At 49.2% G+C, this 20,692-nt stretch overlaps 7 protein-coding genes across 7 annotated transcripts; 6 read left to right on the forward strand and 1 right to left on the reverse strand.

Moving 5' to 3' along the window:
* Nucleotides 1-591: 591 nt before the first annotated feature.
* VTN77DRAFT_2873 (uncharacterized protein) lies at nt 592-1,545 on the forward strand (the record flags this gene model as incomplete). The annotated part of the gene is made up of 1 exon (XM_069418760.1): nt 592-1,545. One exon carries the CDS (start codon nt 592-594, stop codon nt 1,543-1,545), a length of 954 nt encoding a protein of 317 aa, XP_069282354.1.
* A 204-nt stretch (nt 1,546-1,749) lies between these two features.
* VTN77DRAFT_2874 (uncharacterized protein) lies at nt 1,750-3,123 on the reverse strand (the record flags this gene model as incomplete). Its single annotated transcript, XM_069418761.1, has 1 exon — nt 1,750-3,123. The coding sequence occupies one exon, from the start codon at nt 3,121-3,123 to the stop codon at nt 1,750-1,752; it is 1,374 nt and encodes a 457-aa protein (XP_069282355.1).
* Nucleotides 3,124-3,756: 633 nt separating this feature from the next.
* On the forward strand, nt 3,757-4,870 carry VTN77DRAFT_2875 (uncharacterized protein; the record flags this gene model as incomplete). Its single annotated transcript, XM_069418762.1, has 4 exons — nt 3,757-3,793; nt 3,861-4,108; nt 4,259-4,523; nt 4,599-4,870. 4 exons carry the CDS (start codon nt 3,757-3,759, stop codon nt 4,868-4,870), a joined length of 822 nt encoding a protein of 273 aa, XP_069282356.1.
* A 3,355-nt stretch (nt 4,871-8,225) lies between these two features.
* Nucleotides 8,226-10,931, forward strand: VTN77DRAFT_2876 (uncharacterized protein; the record flags this gene model as incomplete). Its single annotated transcript, XM_069418763.1, has 7 exons — nt 8,226-8,312; nt 8,378-8,446; nt 8,504-8,570; nt 8,627-8,770; nt 8,839-10,074; nt 10,132-10,586; nt 10,644-10,931. The coding sequence occupies 7 exons, from the start codon at nt 8,226-8,228 to the stop codon at nt 10,929-10,931; spliced, it is 2,346 nt and encodes a 781-aa protein (XP_069282357.1).
* A 695-nt stretch (nt 10,932-11,626) lies between these two features.
* VTN77DRAFT_2877 (uncharacterized protein) lies at nt 11,627-12,350 on the forward strand (the record flags this gene model as incomplete). The annotated part of the gene is made up of 2 exons (XM_069418764.1): nt 11,627-11,858; nt 11,944-12,350. 2 exons carry the CDS (start codon nt 11,627-11,629, stop codon nt 12,348-12,350), a joined length of 639 nt encoding a protein of 212 aa, XP_069282358.1.
* A 2,575-nt stretch (nt 12,351-14,925) lies between these two features.
* On the forward strand, nt 14,926-15,990 carry VTN77DRAFT_2878 (uncharacterized protein; the record flags this gene model as incomplete). The annotated part of the gene is made up of 4 exons (XM_069418765.1): nt 14,926-14,994; nt 15,080-15,235; nt 15,307-15,429; nt 15,481-15,990. 4 exons carry the CDS (start codon nt 14,926-14,928, stop codon nt 15,988-15,990), a joined length of 858 nt encoding a protein of 285 aa, XP_069282359.1.
* A 2,278-nt stretch (nt 15,991-18,268) lies between these two features.
* Nucleotides 18,269-19,590, forward strand: VTN77DRAFT_2879 (uncharacterized protein; the record flags this gene model as incomplete). Its single annotated transcript, XM_069418766.1, has 8 exons — nt 18,269-18,425; nt 18,504-18,538; nt 18,607-18,692; nt 18,751-18,841; nt 18,890-19,019; nt 19,075-19,131; nt 19,189-19,237; nt 19,299-19,590. 8 exons carry the CDS (start codon nt 18,269-18,271, stop codon nt 19,588-19,590), a joined length of 897 nt encoding a protein of 298 aa, XP_069282360.1.
* Between the last annotated feature and the right edge of the window lie 1,102 nt (nt 19,591-20,692).

Raw genomic sequence — 20,692 nt, forward strand, 5'->3', positions numbered from 1 at the left:
AGTTACCCGTTGAGGGAACAGCGACTACTGCATGCTCTGCAGTAGTAGAGACACAGTGACATCGGTTGCGCACCTAACATTAATTAATGCACTTGCATAAACCCTCCAAGTGGGCTACTTACTAGGTACCCTAATAATTGCTTTCTCCATCAATCATGTGAGTCTGTCAAACACAACGGCCACCACCAGCTGCGGGATCGACATGCTGTCATGCCAAACATGCCAAACCCCCGCCCCCAAATCGGTTATCGGTTTTTCCTAGGACGAATGTTCTATTATATTATTCTCTCCAACTTTTCTCCTTCCTCTGTTGCGGTGGTTGTCAAGCCCGTCAAGGGATTTCTATTGACACGGTCTGACAATCATGTCCTCCATCGACCCGGATGCCAGTCTTCAGCCCAACTTGATCGCTCTCTGTACGGTCATGTTGGCCGTGGCGACCATATCGGTTTGCCTGCGGTCATGGTCCATCTATATCTCGCCCACGCACAAATTTGGATATGATGATCTGTTTGCCATCCTGACGCTGGTGAGTAGGAAACCGAAAAACAGCGCAATGAAGAGACGGATTGAAAATGGAAATTCTAGCTAATGTGTTTGTCTTGTCTTCACCAGCCCCTCATCATCTCCGAATCTGGGCTCATATACTGGTGGATCTCCCTCGGTCTGGGTCGCCATTCGGCCGTCTTGCCGGTATACAATCAGCAACAAGGTCCCAAGATCATCTTCGCGGCCGCCTTTCTCTACGACGCCGGCATTACCTTCCCCAAGTTTTCGGTGCTGTTTTTCTACTATCGCATCTTCCAGCGCACGGCGGAGTGGTTTTACTTCGCCCTCTGGATCGTGGGCAGCCTGTGTGCCGCCTGGCTACTCGGTTCCTGGCTGTCAACCATGTTCCAGTGCAACCCCGTCCGAGCGTCGTGGGAACCAGTGCCCGGCGCGCATTGCATATCGCAATGGAAATGGTTCCTGGGGACCGCAACGCCCAGTATGGTTTTGGACCTTATCATCCTGGTGATACCGCTGCCTATGCTCTGGGGCCTGCACGTGTCCAATATCCGGCGTGTCCTGCTGTTTGGCGTCTTCATTTGCGGATATTGGTATGCACCTCCTCTCCCTTTCACTTCGAAACTTCAATCTTCGCTAACAAACGGTGTCAGCGTCATCGTGGTATCCGTTGGCCGTCTGATCACCCTGGCCAAGGCGGGATCCTCCCTGGAGGAGGATCTCACCTGGAGCACGATCGAGTACATCGAATGGGTGCAGTGCGAAGCCCCCATTTCCCTCATGTCCGTGTGTCTCCCCAATACCCTCGAACTGGGGCGGCGCCTGTATGGACGAAGGAAGCCGGACAGCTCGCAGAATACCGTCCAAGGCAGTAGTAAAGGCAGCACGTCCGGACCGGGACCCAACTCCAATGGATCGTTTGGTAGAATCGAAGACGGTGGCCATCTTATCATGGAGCCATATTCGCAGTCCCTGAAGGCCGAGTCTACCAGTCCGGTCGAGCCCCCCGATCCGACGCTCAGTAGGGACTGGGTGTGATGAATGACGACGTTGTATTGTTGCGAGGGAGTTTGAGCTTTGTAATTGATGTGATACCATGCAATGCGCTATATTTCTGTGAAATTTAGCAAATATGTCCTCATCTGTAGATCTCACTTTAACTAATAATAATAATAATAATAATAATAATAATAATAATGGATTAACCAATCCGCTTCCTCTGCGACAGAATCAACCTGCTTCTTACTCTGCCACCCCCAACTGTTTCAGCAGCACGTCCTTGACGGTGCCCACAAACTGCTCCATCTGCTCGGGGGCATGGAACGCCTCGTTGTAGACGACGTTCAAGTTCAGCTGGTTGCGGAACGTCCACACGAAGCAGACGGCCTGGCGCGTCAGCATCTCGACGCCGACGCTGACCGCGCGCACCTCCACGCCATAGTCCGGGGTGCCATAGACGGGGTTGATCAGTTTCTCGGCGATCCCGATGCTGCTGATGTCGACGTCGCTGGGAGGCTCGCCGCCCTGGGGAAGATTGCGGATCAGGTCGCACAGGCTGCGGGCGTACTCGCGATGGCCGGCCAGGTACTCTGGCGAGACGCCCCGGCGGTACTGCTCCTGGTAGGTGCGGGCGTGGGCCTCCCAGCCGGCGTCCGCGTCCACCTTGGCCATCCAGCCGGTGGTATATAGACCGGAGGCATATGCTGGGGTGGAATACGGCTCGGGCAGGAAGGGGCGCAGACTCAGGCGGATGGTGCTGGTGTAGTGCCGGCCCCGGTGGTGGTCGGGGGCGTGCGCGAAGTTGGCGGCGGCCACGCTGGCATGGACGGCGCTGGTGACGCTGAAGCCCTGGGCCTTAGACGCCTGGACGACTGCCGCGGTAGCCGCCGGGGAGAGCGCCGTGTGGGCAGAGCGAGTGCCTGCGGGTATAGTGGCCGCGTCGCCCTGGTAGGGGATGCCCACCGCGCCCGCAGCCAGGGCGAAGCTGCCCACCGCCTCCTGGGCCCGGGCCTTCTGCGCCGGCGACGGCTCCCCGGGCATCCCCGCGGCGTCTTCCACTGCCGGAGCCAAGCGCCCAGCCTCGCTGCCCCACGGGAGGCTCCAGGGGTCCGCGAGGTCTGGCTGTGCCACCAACGCCAGCAGCGCATCGAGCAGCATGAGCACGCCAATGCCGTCGGTACGCCAGTGGGCTGTATGCCCCAGCAGTTCGCCGCTTTGGGGCACGTAGTAGAGCGTCGCATAGGGTCCTGGCCGCAGCGTAGGGATCACCTCGCTCGCTGACGCTGCATCCGACACCACGGTGAACGTCTGCTCCGTCCACTCTTGCAGCGCCTCAGGCGACGAGGGCACCGTGTAGGTCAGATGCGTGTTGTCGGGGGCCACCTGCGCGGCGAGACTCGGGTGCTGGAAGCGCAGGTGTGCCCATGCACGCCGGAGCACGGCGGGCAGGTCCGTCTTCGAGGCCAGCGCCCCGAGGGGACTGATGGTCGCGGTCGAGTTGATCGCCCAGTGCTCGCGCCGGAGGGGGTGCCCGGGATCGCTGACAAGCTTGATAAAGGTCTCATTCTCGCCGATGGGACGCGAGAAGACGCCTGGCGCGGTTTGAGTCCACGGCATGGTCGTAGATTGGAGAGAGGTCTGAGGGATTTCTTCTGGTTTCACAGGAGATTTTGTTTAGTTCTTCTTTCTTTTTTTATAGATTGAGAAGAATTCACCCAGGCTTTTTGAGCTCAGCGGCTACGGAGATGCAGAGAGGGGTCAGCAGGACTAGCTGTCAGGCTAGCTGTCAGGCCTTGGGCTGCATACCTGCGATGCAACTGGACATGCACCTAACAACTATGAAAAGAACAAGGGCGATGACGCTAACCCCCCCTGGACGACATGCATAATGCATTTGGCCCCCGATCTTCAATTAGTACTCTGTACTGCACAGTGTAAGAGCGACCTATGAGATATGGAGGACCTACGGAGGAGTTGGGTAGGTGGGCGCTACGTGAACGACGATCAATCTCCACACTATATTTGGTGGAACTCATGGCTGTTAGTTGCATCATGTGTCCAACAGCCGATTCTCCCGATTTCATAGCGGCTTATCAGGTTGACCTCACCGCGCAAGCTGTGCGGGGCAGTTGCCAAAAGGTGTCCTCACCACTTGATAACGTTGGTCAAAGAAGATCGTCTTGGCTATATAGCATTTAGTGCTAGGAACCACGAGAAAACGCAAATACTCGGGAGAGGATTTGTTCAGCAATGGAGATTGATGGCGTGGCGCTGGTCATTGGCGCAGGTATGTCAGTTCCTGCGACTATCTCGCATGATCTAGAACGATTTCTCACCGACATGGCTCTTCACAGGGAGCGGCATTGGCCGCGAGGTAGCCTTGACGCTGGCTTCTCGCGGAGCATCCGTCCTGATCTGCGCCGACCTCAATGTCGAGGGCGCAAAGCAGACCGCGGAAACATGCCAGTCTCGGGCACAGACGGCAGATTTCCACGCCACCGCGATTCAAGTCGACGTGAGACAAGAACGGGATGTCAAGAAGCTGATGAGCGAGGCCAAGTCTCGGTTTGGTCGCATTGATGTCTGCGTGAATACGGCTGGCGTGAGTCAAGTCTATAGTCACCCAAAATCGTTCCTCTGAATTATAATTATATGACAAAAGGAGGGAGAGAAGAAGAAACGTATAGAGTCAAAGGAACATCCCTGGCAGGAAGACTAGCCAACTACCTAGGTACTTACTGACTACATCTAGTTTGGCGCTGCCAACCAGACGCCCATCAGCTCAATGAGCCTGGACGACTACCGGCAGCTGGATGAAGTCCACAACATTGGCTCGTTTCTGGTTCTGCGAGCGACGCTGCAAGCAATGCTCCAACAGGAGCCTCGAGGGACCGGTCGGCACATGAGCAGAGGTTCCATCGTCTTGCTCACATCGCTGGCATCCGAGGGTGCTTTCCTCGGCGTGGGCAACTATACCGCCGCCAAACACGCTGTCAAAGGATTGGTGCAAACTGCTGGTAAAGTTCCTGCTCCATCAATCGATTCCGCCCAAGTTTGCCAGTTCTGCTGACCCAGAATGAATACGATCAAAGCCCTCGAAAACGCGCGCAAGGGCATCCGGATCAATGCCGTCGCGCCCTCGTACGTCTCGGGGCCCATGGTCAACAAGTTCATGGAAGAGGCGCCCGCAGCCAAGGCCGCGATGCTGGGCGATCTGGCAATGGGACGCTTGGCCGAGCCGGAAGAGGTAGCGGACGCAGTCGTTTTTCTGGCCTCGTCGTCCGCAAGCTACATCAATGGCCACACGCTGGTGGTGGATGGTGGCACGTCGCTGCAGCTGGCGAACACGCCATTTAGTGGTTGACATGCAAGAAGTGAAAGAAGAAGATTTTCGAGTTTAGTCAAACAATGTGACAGAAGAATCATGAAACAATGGTAGATATTATACCAAGAGAAACCAGACCACCAAGACCTCTTCCCTTCTCTTTCTATTGAGGGATGGACAGAAACAGAGAAATACCAAGTAGGAATTAGTTACATACGGAGTATATACGACTATCAGGATTTAGTATGAACCATCGATAATCTTGAAGTAATCTTGCGGTATGTTCCTCAAATTCTGGAACTGAAAGATACTATCCCTCTTGGTAATAATATAGAAGTAACCATGGCAGATTAGATTCCTATGAATAAGGGAACCTGTCAGATTTTTTTAATAGCTTCAGTTAATCATCTTCATCTTACAACAATACATATAAGAATAGGTAGTACACCTACCTTCCTAATTAGGAACTAGCACAAGACGGGCATATTAACCTCTATAAGTATAGCACCTACTGTGACCTGCATAGTCCTTAGTTTCTTCCTCAGCTTTAAATTTTAATTGGTAGCTATCAATGAATCTCTTATTGTCAAATTGACGAGCCATGACAAAGACCTGTTGTTGTTGTATCAATTTATAGTCCGTTTTATCAGCCGGCAGGCCAATGTGCCAGACTCATCAACCTATATAGTTACATAGTGCCATCCTTATATAAGGAGGCTTAGTAAGATCATAATTCTATCTTGACTCCATAGCTTTAATACCATAAGAAGCCAAACCCTAAGGAAAAACCGCCAAAACCTTAAGGAGTCTTACTATATACTAGGCATAGAGAACCAGGAGGGAGGTAAGTACTTGGATCAGTGCCCGGCCTGTTGGTGACCTACCACTCAGCCACCACGGGCGACAAAGACCAGTGGGACAGTATTATGTAAGTAATTATTTAAAGCACTTTTCTATAGGGCCGTAAAAAAACAAGCAAAGAAGAGTAGTATTTTTTTTCTTTCTTTCTTTTAGCTCTCATTATTTTACTTAAAAAGGGACAATATATAATGCTAGTTTAAACCCTAAAGGTATGAAAATAATAATAGCTGATTAGGGGCTAATACAGACTTGGGAAGATCAAAGTTCAGGCGGCGAGGTTGTTACTTAGAAACGACCGAGGTCCTAGGTACAGTACATAATAGATATTGACCACGGTATCCTAGTACCCGCTAAATTGAAACATCATAAGACTGAGCCCATCAGACTTAATATCAACGCCGTTCAAGATGGCTGCGTTTCTGCTCGACTGACGGTTGAGTCGCCGGAACTATGATATGAAATCACCCGTGGAGTTCTCGTTAAATTAAGCACCTTGCTGTTTTCCTTTCTACCTTATCTTCAACTCTATCTCAAGGTTGTATCTCTCATCCTTTTATCATGCAGGAGTGCTTAAAGCCTGTTGATTTAGTTATGGAAACATACCCTTTCGCATGGCAGGATGATCCTCTCGCCTTTCTTTTCATTCTCTGCAGCCTATCTTCCATAAAAGCATGATTCCCATAGAGAATGTAAATCGTATTTAGATCGCTTCGCATCTCCCACCAACGCAGACTTGACAGCAAATCTCCCCTGCGGCACATGAACCTGCATGGAGTAATTAGTCATGTCAGCTTTTGCCATTCAGGTTTGGACGCATTCATACCGCCAATGGTGACGCAGCCAGACTGGGGCTCAGGCAGGAACCCATCCTGCGGTGCTCGTAGGTACACCTGGAGAGAGGCAATGAAGAAGAAAAGGAATGTTATAAGGAGCTTCATGGCGATCCGAAGTAGAGTAGAATATCTTGGTGGCGTTGGTTCAAGCTGGAGTAGATCATCCACTTTTGATGAAAGTCAAGAGGGACGATGGAGGGATTCAGGAGGAAGGAAGGAAGGAGAGATCTTGAAGTATGTCGTAAGGCGTCCAGTCACTCTCAGCCCCAGGCCCTAAATCCTGAACGATCCAACAGCTGACTTACCACCTCCACGAGTAGGATAAAACGATGCGATTACCTAGGCAGGTGCTAGATAGACCACATCTCATGCCTCAAAGGCCCTGATAACTCCACGTTGCGGACGTTGACTTCCTTGTATAGAGGAACAGGTTCAGGAAGACCAACATGAATTGATTCAACCACGAGTATATATAGGGCTAAATAAGAGGTAATTAAGATAATCAGAATAATCCTCGACCAATAAGAATTTGACAGGTCTATATAGACAAACAGCTTTGTCCCACTCAATGGACATCTTCTCCATTTCCGGCACTAGTGTATGAAGATTTCTTTGTTTCTTTATTGTATGAACGGTGCTAGCAAGATTGCCCCGAGGGCCTACAAACCATTGTTTGTCGGGGCTTAAACGCTTTGACAAACTTTATGTATGTACCTAAATGTTAGGTTCTCATTTGTGAAACTATGTAGTCTCGAATTCCCTCCTCAGTGACCATGAGACGTCGTAAAGCTGTATTTATGGGGCTGCTCTTTTCAAATGAATCACTGAGGTGCAGACCCAAACGTAGATTGAATGACACGTAATCTGCCTTAGAAAGAGAATGGCTTTTAATCATTGTCTTAGCAAGCGAGCAAGTTATCTGAGATACCCAGTATGACTGTTCAATATCTGGGGATCCAGAAGATTTTGGAGGGTGTTCAAGATGGACTAAGTCCAAAAACTCGCATTCCCATCTGATAGCATAAATACTCTTTCTGTAAACTCAAAACATGACTCCCCTATCCAACTGAATAGTAGTCCTTCCTCGAGGGCTTCCATAGTTCAATATCTTCTGACTTCCTGCTTCTCTGTGCGTTTCAAAGCGTTAGGTTCTGTTGTAATTCCCCTGATGGTCAGTGAACTATATCATCGGTTGTCACTTCCTCATAGTCTCCTGCTCCCAGGTGATAGACATCCTTTTATAATGAATTAAACTTGTTCTGTTTGAACCTGTGCTGCAGCGCGGTCAAAGAACAACAGCAGCCGGTAGAAAACAAAGACAGAGTTATCTTTGTGGAAGCTGAATCCTCTTAGGGAAAAAAAAACTACGACCTTAATCTTAAAAAGGTAACTCTCCAGTTGATCATGAGAGTGCCAACCATAACAGTGCTGCATGAAAACTAAAGATCAGGGTCCGGATTGGTAATATTAGGTGGTGGGTCTGCATCGCTTGGCACGCGTCTACCATGCGGTAAGCGGCGGGGAAGCTAGGCGTTTAACACATACTGATAGCTATTGTTGATTACCTTGACCACATCATTTAAATTGCCCAGCTCACATCTTTGAATCTATTATCCTGCATCCAATTGTCACGCGTTGTATACTGAAAGCTCTGTGCAGATCTTGGCATAGAGCTCCAGGCAGCAGTGTGCTCAAAAAAGATGACGGGGGAACCTTCAGAGGAGGCCATTGCGAATTTCGTCAGCTTCACAAGCACATCGCGAGAACAGGCCATCAGCTTTCTCAAAGTCAGTTTCTTGTTATCCCTCTATCTATGTGACTCCTGGCCTCCACTGACACATTCCTTGCCCAGGCAAACGACCTCAATTCGCATAAAGCCATCAATGCCTACTTTGAGAACCCCACCAGTGTCCAGCCCGAGGTGAGCCTCCATACAGAAGAGAAACGCGGGACATTCACTGAGCTACTACACGTACAGACCCAGAATGACTGGGAAACATTCCACAATGCCGCAGCATACCCTTATGGGAACCAATCCGTACCTAGTAAGTCCATTACCCCGCTGTAGGTGCTGAAGTTTTCTGATGCGTTTCGTCCTTAGCTTTCAATATCGAAGATACCGATCCCGTCTTGAATAATGGTTATACGGCCCCTCCATCGCGTCCACCATCGAGAATGAACACAGGCGATTCCCCGAGTGCGCAGAAATATGAAAGAATGGACCTATCCGGACCAGATGCTTCGGGTGAGCTGGCTGTGACCATGGCATTGAACGCCTACCCCCAGTCTCTGACCATTTCACTGGCCAAACAGGAAATGCGGATCAGAATCTGACTCCAGCTCAGCGTGAGGAACGTGATCTCCAACAGGCGGTAGCGATGTCGTTGGGTCAGGATTTCGGCCCTCAAGAGAGTGGAGTCACGACGACGAACAACCCGCACTTCGCTCGCGCCACCCGAGATCATTACGACGAGAACACATGGGCGATGACAGTATTCAATCCCAGCGCGCGGGAGGTGATCATTAGCCCGGATCCGGAAGACCGCCGGCGAATCGACGACGAACCTGCGTTTCTTCGTCCATCCCAAGAATTTCAATATCTCGCGGGCTTTCTGACGATCATCCATTCGATTCCTCTTGCTCGAGAGGCTCTTTTGCTAAGAGGACGGGTTCTTTCCGACTATGGCTATGACCCGCAATGGTGGAACGGCCAACCGATCAAAGCACCCAAGGTCATGTCACTGGAGGACGCCTATGCTGAAGACAGTGACTGGGACGACATACTGTATGAGGCGCAGCGGTTGATGGCCTTTCTGGATTCCACGGAGCGTGCATTTGGAAGCACGGATGCCCTCGCGAGTGTCAGGTCGATGTCCGGTTACGACTCCGACGGCGGAGTCTCGAACTTCCTGGAGGCCTGGCAAGAGGCGGCAGTTAGAGCGACTCCTGGCGATCAATTGTCGATGATCTTTTCCTCACATGCTCTGAAACGGCCACTTTCCGAACTCGACACGCCGATAGAAAAGGAATTCTTTATACTCGACCCTAACGTAGAGTCTGAACATGGCCAAACACTCTATGATGTTCTCGACCGTGCTGTGTGGGCCGATAGGCCTGGTGAAGAGCTCGATGATGTATGGCTGGAACATGTTGCGGAGATCCTCACGATAAGACTGGAGAGTTCGGATCCATCAGCAAAATCCATCGACGTGAAGATCCCGGCTGTTTTCTATCCCGATCGATATCTGGATGCTTGTCGAGAGATCTCGCGCGATTTTCGCTTGCGAAGGCTGGATGTATATAGTGAGATAAGCAAGCTGGAGAACGTCATGAATCGATTATCCGTCTCGAAGCCGGTTGCCAGTAAGCAACTCACTTCCAAAGAAGTCCTGGAGAAAGCAGCCGCAGCAGCTCATCTCGCACTGCCAAAATATCTTGCCAACGGGATGGGTGATGTCTCCCTGAGTCCAGAGGTTGCAAGCGCAGAAGGACAGCGATTGGCTCACGAGCTTCGTGCCATTTCAGACAAGATTGATGCAAGACTGAAGGGTACAGCGCTCACATCCTGATGAAACCTTTGGGTTATGTGACTGACGAGTGAAATAGAACTCGAGGATCAGAGACAGAAAGCCCTTGAAACGCTGCGGAGTTATTCGAAAACGCTAACAGAGCCATCAGCCTCTGAAGACGAACCTCCTAAGTGTAAATACACTTTGCGTGGCGTATGTACTGCACCTCATGTGACCTATGTGTTGAGGCGCAGTGGCTCCAAGAAGCCTGAAGACACAATGGAGGAAAGAAATGAACGAGGTGATGACTGGCAATGGTGGCGGATCAGCTTCTCAACTGATGACGCGAGAACGAAAGAGGCGTCGAGAACAGGAAGCAGGAGGAGATATGACATACCGCCAAATGCAGACGTGGCCGGTTTCACTTGCCGCAAGGTACGAGAGATTGAGGTGCTCCGGGCTGCCCGCGAAGAGTCGAACAATGTCTTGCTTGTTTATGCCAACAGCAACGCTGTGAATTTCAAGGAGGGGGCTGCTCCACCTCCACTTCAGGTATGATGAACCATATGACATTGCATCAGCTTAACCCTGACTCTTCTCAATTTGCAGGAATTTGTGAACGCAGACAACCGGGCTTTCCAGGCTGAACTAGAGGAAGCTGAGCGCGTGCCTCGAGCCGAGCATTTGGACGGCTCTTCACAACCAGGCGAAGTGAACAATAGCAATCCATCATATCTAGGAGAGCAACAGGCAAGAATGTCCGGGGATCGTGGTAGTCAGCCCTTTTATGAAAAAGTGAATGTCTTTGACTATGAAGTCAGTTCCTTTGATGAAGACTCGTCAAATCGTGGTCAGGAGATGCAAGAGTCAGGTGGAGGGGAACTTCTTGGGCAGTGATTGGTGAAGTTATTTACTTTTGAATTTGGAATTCTCTCATGCAGACATTGTGATGACTGATGATGAGTTGGCTGGCTGGTTGTTGGTTTTTTGTTAACATCAACATGGGAGTTGTCCTACACTTTTGGCTTTATGAGTGCTCTGTAGGAAGGTCTACATGACTCCAACCATTTTACGATGAACACAATAATCCCTTATGAACTGATGAATGTGACTTGTATTTTTTTAAGATAGAGTGAAGGAATATTGCTCTGTAGCCTGAGAACCGGGACAAGACAGCCTCAATGTCATATCAGGTACTTAATGAGGCTGTGGCTAAATGGTACCAATTCATCCAGGCGGTAATTATTACCATTTGTCCAGACAACGAGCCTTACACGTCTTGCTTCGCTCGACTAGCTTGTAGAGAAAATACCTGAGAGGCCCCCAGCCCAACTCAGTACTATATGGGCTTTTATCTCTTCTCCAGGCGGGCATCCTACCTATATAGTCTTCTTAGTACAGGGCTTACTCGGAGTACCCATCGCATATCGAGCTGGCTGGAATATTGAGATCGTCGTTAAGGCGGTACCCGTAACTAACTAGTTAACCCGAGTCGACTGACTAAGCATAAACAACACCCTTTAAGTACTACTACAGACACGAGGGGCCTACCTTCTCATTGGATCCGACGAACCCTTCACACCATACCTACGATGTCTCTTGAGAGCGATGCGATAGCCGGAGCAACAATTGAGCTCCTGGAGGCGCGCCTGCGGAGGCTTGAATACCTTCTCACCGGAGATACGAAATGGACAGGACAGCCTACAACGGTTCCGAAACCCGACACCTACGAAGATACCGTTGCACGCCGCCTCGCGCGCTTGGAGAGAGACCTTGAGGCTTTGAGCAAGAGCAAACCGGCCGTTCGGGAGGTGCTTCAGCTTTGTTAGCTTATCCTCTTCTTTCTTTATTTATAATCATCATGCCTGCTGTATCTAAACAAAGCTAATCAATGCACGACCAAGCATAGACTCCAAATTTCCCGAGCTCTTCCAACCCACGCCTCCGCAAAACATCCCATCAGGCTTGAGCACTCAGAATCTTGCGTCAATTGTCCTGTCGTATGCATCTGCTTTCCCAGAAACGGCATCTCGGTTGACCTCTCTGAACGACCTGCCTATACCGGACGCTAAGGCTTCTGCATCTCTCATCGAGCTCCAGCCACGTCTCGACAAGGTGGCCCAAATACAGGAACAACAGGCGAAGGAAGTCTCTGAATTGCGAGTCCGCAGCGCACGACTCTTGCAGCGATGGTACGAACTGGGGCTGCTTGGGAGCGGCGAGTGTTGGGCCGAGTGGGAGTCGCGATTAGAGGAAGTCGACCGCGAAGTCAAACGAGCAGAGGTTGCGCGGGATAGAAGGGAGAGAGTGATTTGAGATCCTGGCTCCGGGCTCATACACTTTCTCTGTTCGTCAACACTAAGGGCGTTCTTTGGAGGGTTGTTCAGTCGGCATCGACCTTTGAGCCGCGCAAGCGTTTCATATTTGTATGGAACGTGTTTTCTTTTCGACAGGGGAGGCACGTGGTATGTTCCCTGCGCCTACTTTCGCTAGCGGCTTTTCTATTATAGATGTCAAAGTCTCGCTGCGTGGTTGCCAATCAGGATCTCTGCAAGAGTCGATTACATTTCGATGTGGCTCAGATTGCATCATATATTATCAAGCCACTGAGTCTTGTCGGCACCTCACAATGCGGGAGACTATGCGTCCGCTTAAAGCATGACTTTTGGATTGAGAACAGACCTGGAAGACTGAGACTGAAGGTCTAATATCAGTCCACCAATGCGAAAGAACGGCAGGATCCTGGACCAGCTTGATCTTTCATAAGCATCCTAAAAGAAATTCCAACGATCACCTTGTTGCTTGGATGTTGTTATCTGAACCAAGCGCAGATTACGTGTGGCTACTGTCCCTAAAGGGGCAATCGAATTAGATACCCAGTTCATCCTTCTTTCTATGCTCTCGTTTCCTATTGTTGTTAAAAGGCGAAATGAAATGGAATGACATGACGTGCGCTGCGGCCTCATGCGAAGAACATGCGAACTGAAATCTTGGCTCTGTTTATGGTCATTGCTTCTGCTAAGCTAATCTTGAGTCGAATCATGAACCGTTTCATGCCACTATCAAGAACCAGGTCCCAATGACATCACAGCACCTTGTCCTGGAAAATGTTTGCGTCATGGAGCATCAAACTTTTATGCCACATCCCTGGATGGAAATGTGATGGCTCTTCCACGCCGCTACACCTGAGAAAGCTCTTTTGAGGGGAATTCCTCCTGATTGGAACTTATGCTTTACTTCCATTTTGGTATTGCTCGTGAGACACGCTAAATCTGCATATAGTCCCAGTTGTGGCAGCGACATGGTATCTTCCTTGCTTCTCTCAGAAATGGCGGTCTGGAATCGACCAGGATTGTTTAGTATAGGAGCAGTCGACTTGAAAGAATGACAAACCTTGGAATCCTCGAACACCCTGGTACGGAGTAACGAGGTCACAATTGAAACCTGTAGCTATGGTGGATACAGATAAATAGACTTGTAGGGCTGAAGTGGTGGCGTAGGTTGCAAAGCATTCCCTATTCGGCTTACAGTGCAGACCTTGATAGATACACTCTATGAACCAGTCAATGCGCCAGTCTAAACAAAACTCTGAACTGTTTTTTCTGGGCTTTAAATCAGAGATTTCATGCCTTACATCAATCTGCAAGGGAAGGTGGTTGAACTGTCACGTGCAGTACAACACCACAATCGTCTTACTGCATATAATTGCTGATAATTGCTGATGTTTTTCAGCCCCATCGGCAGTTGATTTGGCACCTAACCAATCATAATACTGAACAACCATCCATTACTCGTCAGTCAACTATCTAGAGGCTGTGCAGATAATAATAAGACTCTGATATGATAACCTTGGAATAATGTTCTCCTAATATAGCTGAGGCTACAGGGCCAGTGAGGCAGTGACAGTATCACTGACTTCGGCTGTGACGGCCTCAGCGTCAGCATGTCCCCTCGCTGCACTGCTGCAGGGTGTTACATTGATCGCCGCGATCTCGAACCTGGATCGCTGTGGAACTCGAACTATTAGCCAGGCCCGCCGTAATTATTCTTCTTGCCTCCTCAGCCAATCCGGCCCAGACGCAGGCCGCGAGTGGCCGTCCGTGCACGCTCTTCTCTTTTCCCGTCGTCTCGAATGGCCACGGCGCAGGTGAAACGGCTAAGGCTCGATCCTCCCCCAGGGCGTCTTTCCACGGTTCCCGCCTCTCCTCCATCTCCTCATCTCCTTTTCCAGCCCTGTTGACTCTTGAGACAGACACGACCTGCCCTTGGGCCTCCTAGTCTCATTCTGCCCGCTGCTGGCACCTTCCTCTCTTTCTCTCTCGTTCTCTACTCTGTTCGTGTCGTGTTTCATATGTTCTTTCCAGCCTGGTGCTGATTCGGGACTCTACTACCTACTCAGTCCCCTCTGTCTTGCCTTGCCCACTTCTCACACGCTCGTTTTTTCCAAAACCCTACATTCTCCTCAGGTACGATTTCGCAATCAGCCTTCCTGGTCGCAGCGGGTTTTCTTTGTATGACGTGGTGTCCACAAGCACGCATAACGCTGTCCGGACACATTCATTCACTGTAAACGACGTTGCGATCGTCGCCTAGCCAGCGTTCCAGCTTGGACTCTTTCTTCCTGTCCCCAAACCCACAAACAATACGCCTCTTTTTTTTTTGCGCCAACACGCGATCAACTATATCCGACACTCGACCTTGCAACTTATATTGGGAGTGTTCAATTCGAAAACACGAGCACGTCATTCAAGGGATACCTACCCTTTTGCCATTGCGTCCTGTGATTCTTTCGAGGGACGCGTTCTCGTCTGTCGGTCCTTTCCTTGATGGTCTCCACCTATTCGGCTTCTATCCGCAAATCCAGTCAGGTCATTGAACCAGAAAAACCGAAATGGCGAGGTTCAGCGTCAGCAACGTCTTGGGCGACCCGTTCGCGCTCGCGACCATCTCCATATCGATGGTATGTCGCGATCCAAGTGCTTTAGATGAAGCACCAGGGTGAAGGACCTGCGTTGTGTGTTGTTGCTGACAAACCTTGGGTCTAGCTCGCATGGGTGATCTCTTTTGTTTCATCCGTCATCGCCAATTTACAGACAGGCTTTCCAAACTACGTGTGGTGGGCAGTCGTCTACATGTTGGGCTGCATTATTGGCATTTTCTTTGTCGTGGCGTCGGACACGAGCTTGGTATACGGTGTTGCAGTACGGCGCCCCGAACCCTCTGCTTCTTTCGAAGACATTCAACATGGTCAACCGAGGCTAATGGCTCACAGGTTGTTGGGTATCTTGCCGCGGGTCTCGTCTTCACCACTCTCGCCGTGAATTCCTTGGTCTATCAGCCGCAAGCCTCCAAACAGGCCGCCGCAGCTGGGTTTATCCTCCTATCTATGGTGATTGTATGAAGCTGTCGTCCTTGGGATAAAGACGACTTGCTAACTCGCTTGCAGATTGTGTGGATATTCTACTTCGGCTCTACCCCCCAGGCTTCTCACCGTGGCTTCATCGACTCGTTCGCACTCAACAAGGAGCACGGATCTTATCAAAACAGCAGACCGGTCTCCAACGCCTTTGGAGCTCGCAACGACAATCAGCCGCCTCAGATGTACACCTCCGCCCAACTCAACGGATTTGAAACGTCATCTCCCATGTCAGGCTACCAAAGCGGGGCAGCCGGATCTGATAAGCGCAACACGTCTCAAGCAGGCTATGGAGCGGTTCAAGCCAGCAACAATAACGTCCAGGCCGATGCATCTGGCGAAATCAGCCCGCCAACAGAATATCCCTACAGGGCGAAAGCCATCTACTCGTATGATGCAAACCCCGATGACGCGAACGAAATCAGCTTCGTCAAAGGCGAGGAACTGGAAGTGTCGGATGTCAGTGGTCGATGGTGGCAGGCGCGGCGAGCAAACGGAGAGACTGGCATTGCCCCGTCGAATTACCTCATCCTGCTATGATTTCGAGGCTTGCATGAGACGTTTGCTTTGCTTCGTCCTTCCTGACTTCCTTCGACACAAACATATCTCCTTTGATACCCTTGTAACCGCTTTCTTCGTGCGCATGTCATGTCATGTTCTGATGGCTCTTTCTTCCTTCGACTATTTTCTCTTTGGTTATAGCGCTTCTCCTCTGCCAGCCGTTGCGTCCTTCAAGCTCCAGAAGTGAAGCTTGATCGACCCATCTTCTGACGAACTCCGAAATTCGGGTTTCTTCTTGTGTATTCATACTCACTGGGATTTCTTCCTCAGGCAGAGTACGGTGGAAAGTACCGTACATTTGTGTTCTTTTGGCAACGGGATGGGTTGGTTCGATTGGAATCCAACATCTGCTTCGTTGTATTTTTTGAATTTTTGATGATCTTCTTCCTGGCGTCTCAATTGAGTTGGATTGTTGAGATTATGGATATAGTGATTCGCGATAGTTGTTGCAATGGGAGAGATTGAACACTGAACTGGTTTAAAAAGAAAATTAGAAAATACGGAGTAATAACAAGAACAACGAGAAGCAAAGACAAGAATATAGCGGTGAAGCAGAAGGCGTAACTCGTGAGACAGACTTAGCTGCAAACAGGTTCAAGTACCCGCCATGAGATCTCGTGATCAGAAGAATCGACCTGCTAGGACTCCGCGGTAAGATGTCACCTTAGAGGTAACCGGTCGCGTGCCAAATCATTTTCGATCGTGATTGACATCCTGCTGACCCTCGCGATAGAAATCCGCCTGCTCTATTTTTTTTTTTCATCCTTGAGAAAATTACGAGCAGCAATATCAGCGATAGCAATCACTCTTGATCGTAGCTACGAGGCTGTCGGCATGACCACCGCTTGACTCTCTATAGAATTGACCATACGGAGTACCATTATTCCAGTGACCTCGTCTGCAGACGACGACACCGCAAAGAGCAAAAGATCAGTCGCCTCTTTAATGGTAGGTACTCCGTACTCCGTACATAGAAGCGGTCGGGACTCGGCCAGATCTTTACAAATCGTTTCGTCCATTCGGCCAACGGCCACTCCCGCCTTTTTGTTCCCCACACTATTTTATCTTAGTCGACTCATCGCGTGCAAATGACAGGGACAGTCGGACTCTTCTCGAGTCTTTTTTGGACCCACTGAGGCCCCGGCATCTCAAGCGATTTACCTAACTTGTCCTAGTTTCCTCAGACTGTGGAAATCCGTTCGTGATTTCCGGTTCGTTCAATGAACGACAGGATGCAATCAGAAGCAATCATGGATTGGATTGACAAAGACAACGACCCAGAACCGGACCCCCATCATTCTCCATTGGAAGCTCGAAGTCTGGGCTGATTATTCCCCCATGATGTGTGCGTGACTGCGTGAGAATCCATCCTCCGCCGACCTTCCATTCTTGGCGTTCTCATTATCGCATTAAATCAAATCATCTGAAACCTGACCGCCCTATCAGATATTTCTTTTCTTCCTTCTTGTTAATAATATACGATTATTACACCGCTTGAGAGTTCGCTCTTCCATTGTGGCTAATGGTGGCGTGGATGTCGATTCTCCAGTTTATGGATGATTTCTTACTTTTCTTTTAGTCTGAGTGGCACTTCCATTTCTTTCTTCATTTTGGGCCTAGTTCGTCATCTTGGCAGGAAGAGAGAAGGCTTCATCAGAACAGTATTTCTTTCTCTTGTTTTCTTCCTTGTGATTATCTTCTCTTCATAAACAACCTTTTGGGTTCTTTTTATTTTTCTTACCTCTCCTTCTAATTGAAGCTCTCCTGGATGGAGAAGAATTTCCCTGTCCGGCTTGAAACATCTGGTTTCTAGCTCAACGAAGGTAGGAACTACAGATATTTGCCGACGGAATTCAGTTTCTATAGGAGACAAGCTAATTGACAGCAGCTTCAACAACGGGGATCGTGTGTAGTTCTTTCCCTGTGAAGAATTGCAAACTTTCCTTCCCGGCTTAACCCGCCGCGGCGAATTGCCACTATCTGATGAGATTGAGTCGATCTTACCGGCCCGCTTTAACTTGTTCCATTTAGCACATCATCTTGTTCTTGCTATGTCAAGATATCTACAGAGCCTACATGTATAATTTCTCGGTTCGGATTATTCGCTAGGTGATTTTTGGTTACGGCTAGGCTTCCGCTTTTTTTATTTTACCCTAAAGATTGGGAACCGTGCTCGCATTTTCTGGGCGGGATTCAGTTATTTCCCTTCAGAACACAGATCAAGGCTGTGACAGGAGGACATTACTCAACTGCCGTCATGTCGGATAGCCAGAATATCCCCGTGGCGGCCAATGTGCTGGGCACGATCGGCACGGTCTTCTGGTGCATCCAGTTAGTCCCACAAATCTGGCACAATTGGAGACACAAGAAGACCGATGGGTTGCCGGCGAGTATGATGCTGTTGTGGGCTGGCTGTATGTGACTTCGCTCAAAGATGATCTTCAGGCAATGCTTTGAATACGTCGAAAGAAATACTGACTTATCTGCTTCAGGTGCGATACCTTTCGGTATCTATATGATTCTTCAGGTTCGATCCTCTGCCACAGATCACTCTTGTTTGAGATTGTTTCTGGCTATCTAACTAGGAGAATACAGAAAGTCAATATTCCCCTGCAGATACAGCCCCAGCTCTTTGGGTTCTTCTCTTTTGTTAGCTGGGGTCAGATTCTATACTATAACCAGTGGGTCCACGTTGAATCATTCATGTTTCTGGAAAGATATTGACCATATACGCAACAGCAATTACCACCTTCTAAAAGTCACCGCCCTGGTGATTGGGGCGGCCGCTTTGAGTGGAGGCATCGAAGCTCTTTTTATTCTCACTCTTCGGGTAAGTTGTCATCCCGTATTCTATGAGCAGGAGACTGATAGCAAACAGATACCGTACAATAAAGGCATCACATGGCCAGCGTTATTGTTTGGCATTATTGCAAGCATCATGGTTGTGCTAGGATTGATACCGCCCTACTTCGAACTGTGGAAGAGAGATGGGCGAGTGATCGGAATCAGTCAGTTCCGCACACTAACGTTATTGAGAAGCTTTATCTGACAATATTCTCGCAGACTGGGTGTTTCTGAGCATTGACAGCCTGGGTGCTCTCTTCTCTCTGCTTTCTTTGGGTATGTACCTTTATTACCTTAGAAGGTTATACAGTCTTCGAGACTAACCTCGACAAGCGGCAGAGGGGTCCTTCGATATCCTCGGTGGTATTCTGTACATCCTAGTGTAAGTTGTTCCTTTTTTTCAAGCAAGAGAAAATGCTTTTGTCTAATTTCTCTCTGTTTAGCCTTCTTCTAGAGGGGGGAATCTTTACCAGCCATATTATCTGGCGGCTGCGGAACCGCAAACTTTTTCGAGCGGCCAAGGAATCCGGCAAAACGGTGGACGAGATGCTCGAGGAGCTCGAGCAAGAGAAGAACGGAGGGCAACCGAGTGACAATGAGGATGGAACGGTGGACACCGGCAAGAGCGTGCTGGCCAGAGGTACGGGACGACCAGGTGATCTGGAGAGTCACGGGACCGTGACCATGGTAGACTCCCAACCGACGGAGAAGGAGGAACGATCGGAGAAGAATTGAACAGAAGCTTTTGCAATCATTCCAAGAAAAGTTTATGACGACTCAGCATATAATGATAGTGTACGAAGTACTGTACAGTACATAAGAACCCGCCACGTTGATGAATAGAATAAACGATGAAAAAGAGAGTGGATCAGAACAAAAGCGATGTTCTTGTATTTAGTCTACAAGGTACGAAGATCAACACACGACGAATTAGAGTTCATTTACTTCGCCAGTAATGAGCTCGCACCTCAACACGGTGCTGCGGTCTAGTAGTCCATATATCTATATCATTTTTCTTACATGGATGAAGCCAAGATGAGCTCCTTTTATGATTGAATCTTCACCAAGTCGCTATTTCTAATGAATGAAGACAACTTCCCTCTATATTTAACCATGATATTGCTTCCCCTAATACATATTACTATAAGCAATAATAGGCTATTAATAACAATATCCTCAAGTCCCTCACTCTTCTACCTCCCCTATAAGGATTAATCATAAAGCTATTAATTGTAAGCTGGTTTGAAACTACTATTTGCTAATCCTACTTAGTCTTCCTACTCTCAAGGGTGATTCCTTTTCCAAGGAGAAGACTGGTATTTTCATCATAAGGGTGCTATAGTATGTGACGGTCCGAACTAGGCGGTGCATTAGGCGGTGAGGCATATGACCGGCAGAATCTGTGAGATATCTCGCTGGACCTCGTAGATAGCTTCTTTCTCCCCCAGCTTAGTCTCTTCGTTCTGAACTACCTCATAGCTTCTAAGACCCACTAGCTAATGGGATTTGGGTTCGTTACATAGTAGACTAGAAAACGAAGGCCCTGGGCCTCAGCTGGCTGGAGTGATCTGTATCTACTATAGACGGACTCCCATATCTCCCCTTGTGTGTAAAATAATTAAAAACAACTATTTGCCGAAGAATTCATCATTTACTTGGGTCGTTTCCTCAAGCATGTCTTCCTATCTTGTCTTTATTACCTATTATTTATCACCTATTACCAACGTTTGAGGAATCTTGGCCTACTTGATTAATTGGATCAAATTAACTGACTGATTTAATGATTTTGTTGAGGTGGAGGTACAATTACCTTTTCCTGCGTCCATTGATTGATTAT

This window comes from Rasamsonia byssochlamydoides, assembly GCF_041956645.1.
Source record: "Rasamsonia byssochlamydoides strain NRRL 3658 unplaced genomic scaffold VTN77scaffold_2, whole genome shotgun sequence".
In the NCBI taxonomy this organism is placed as follows: Eukaryota; Fungi; Ascomycota; class Eurotiomycetes; order Eurotiales; family Trichocomaceae; genus Rasamsonia; species Rasamsonia byssochlamydoides.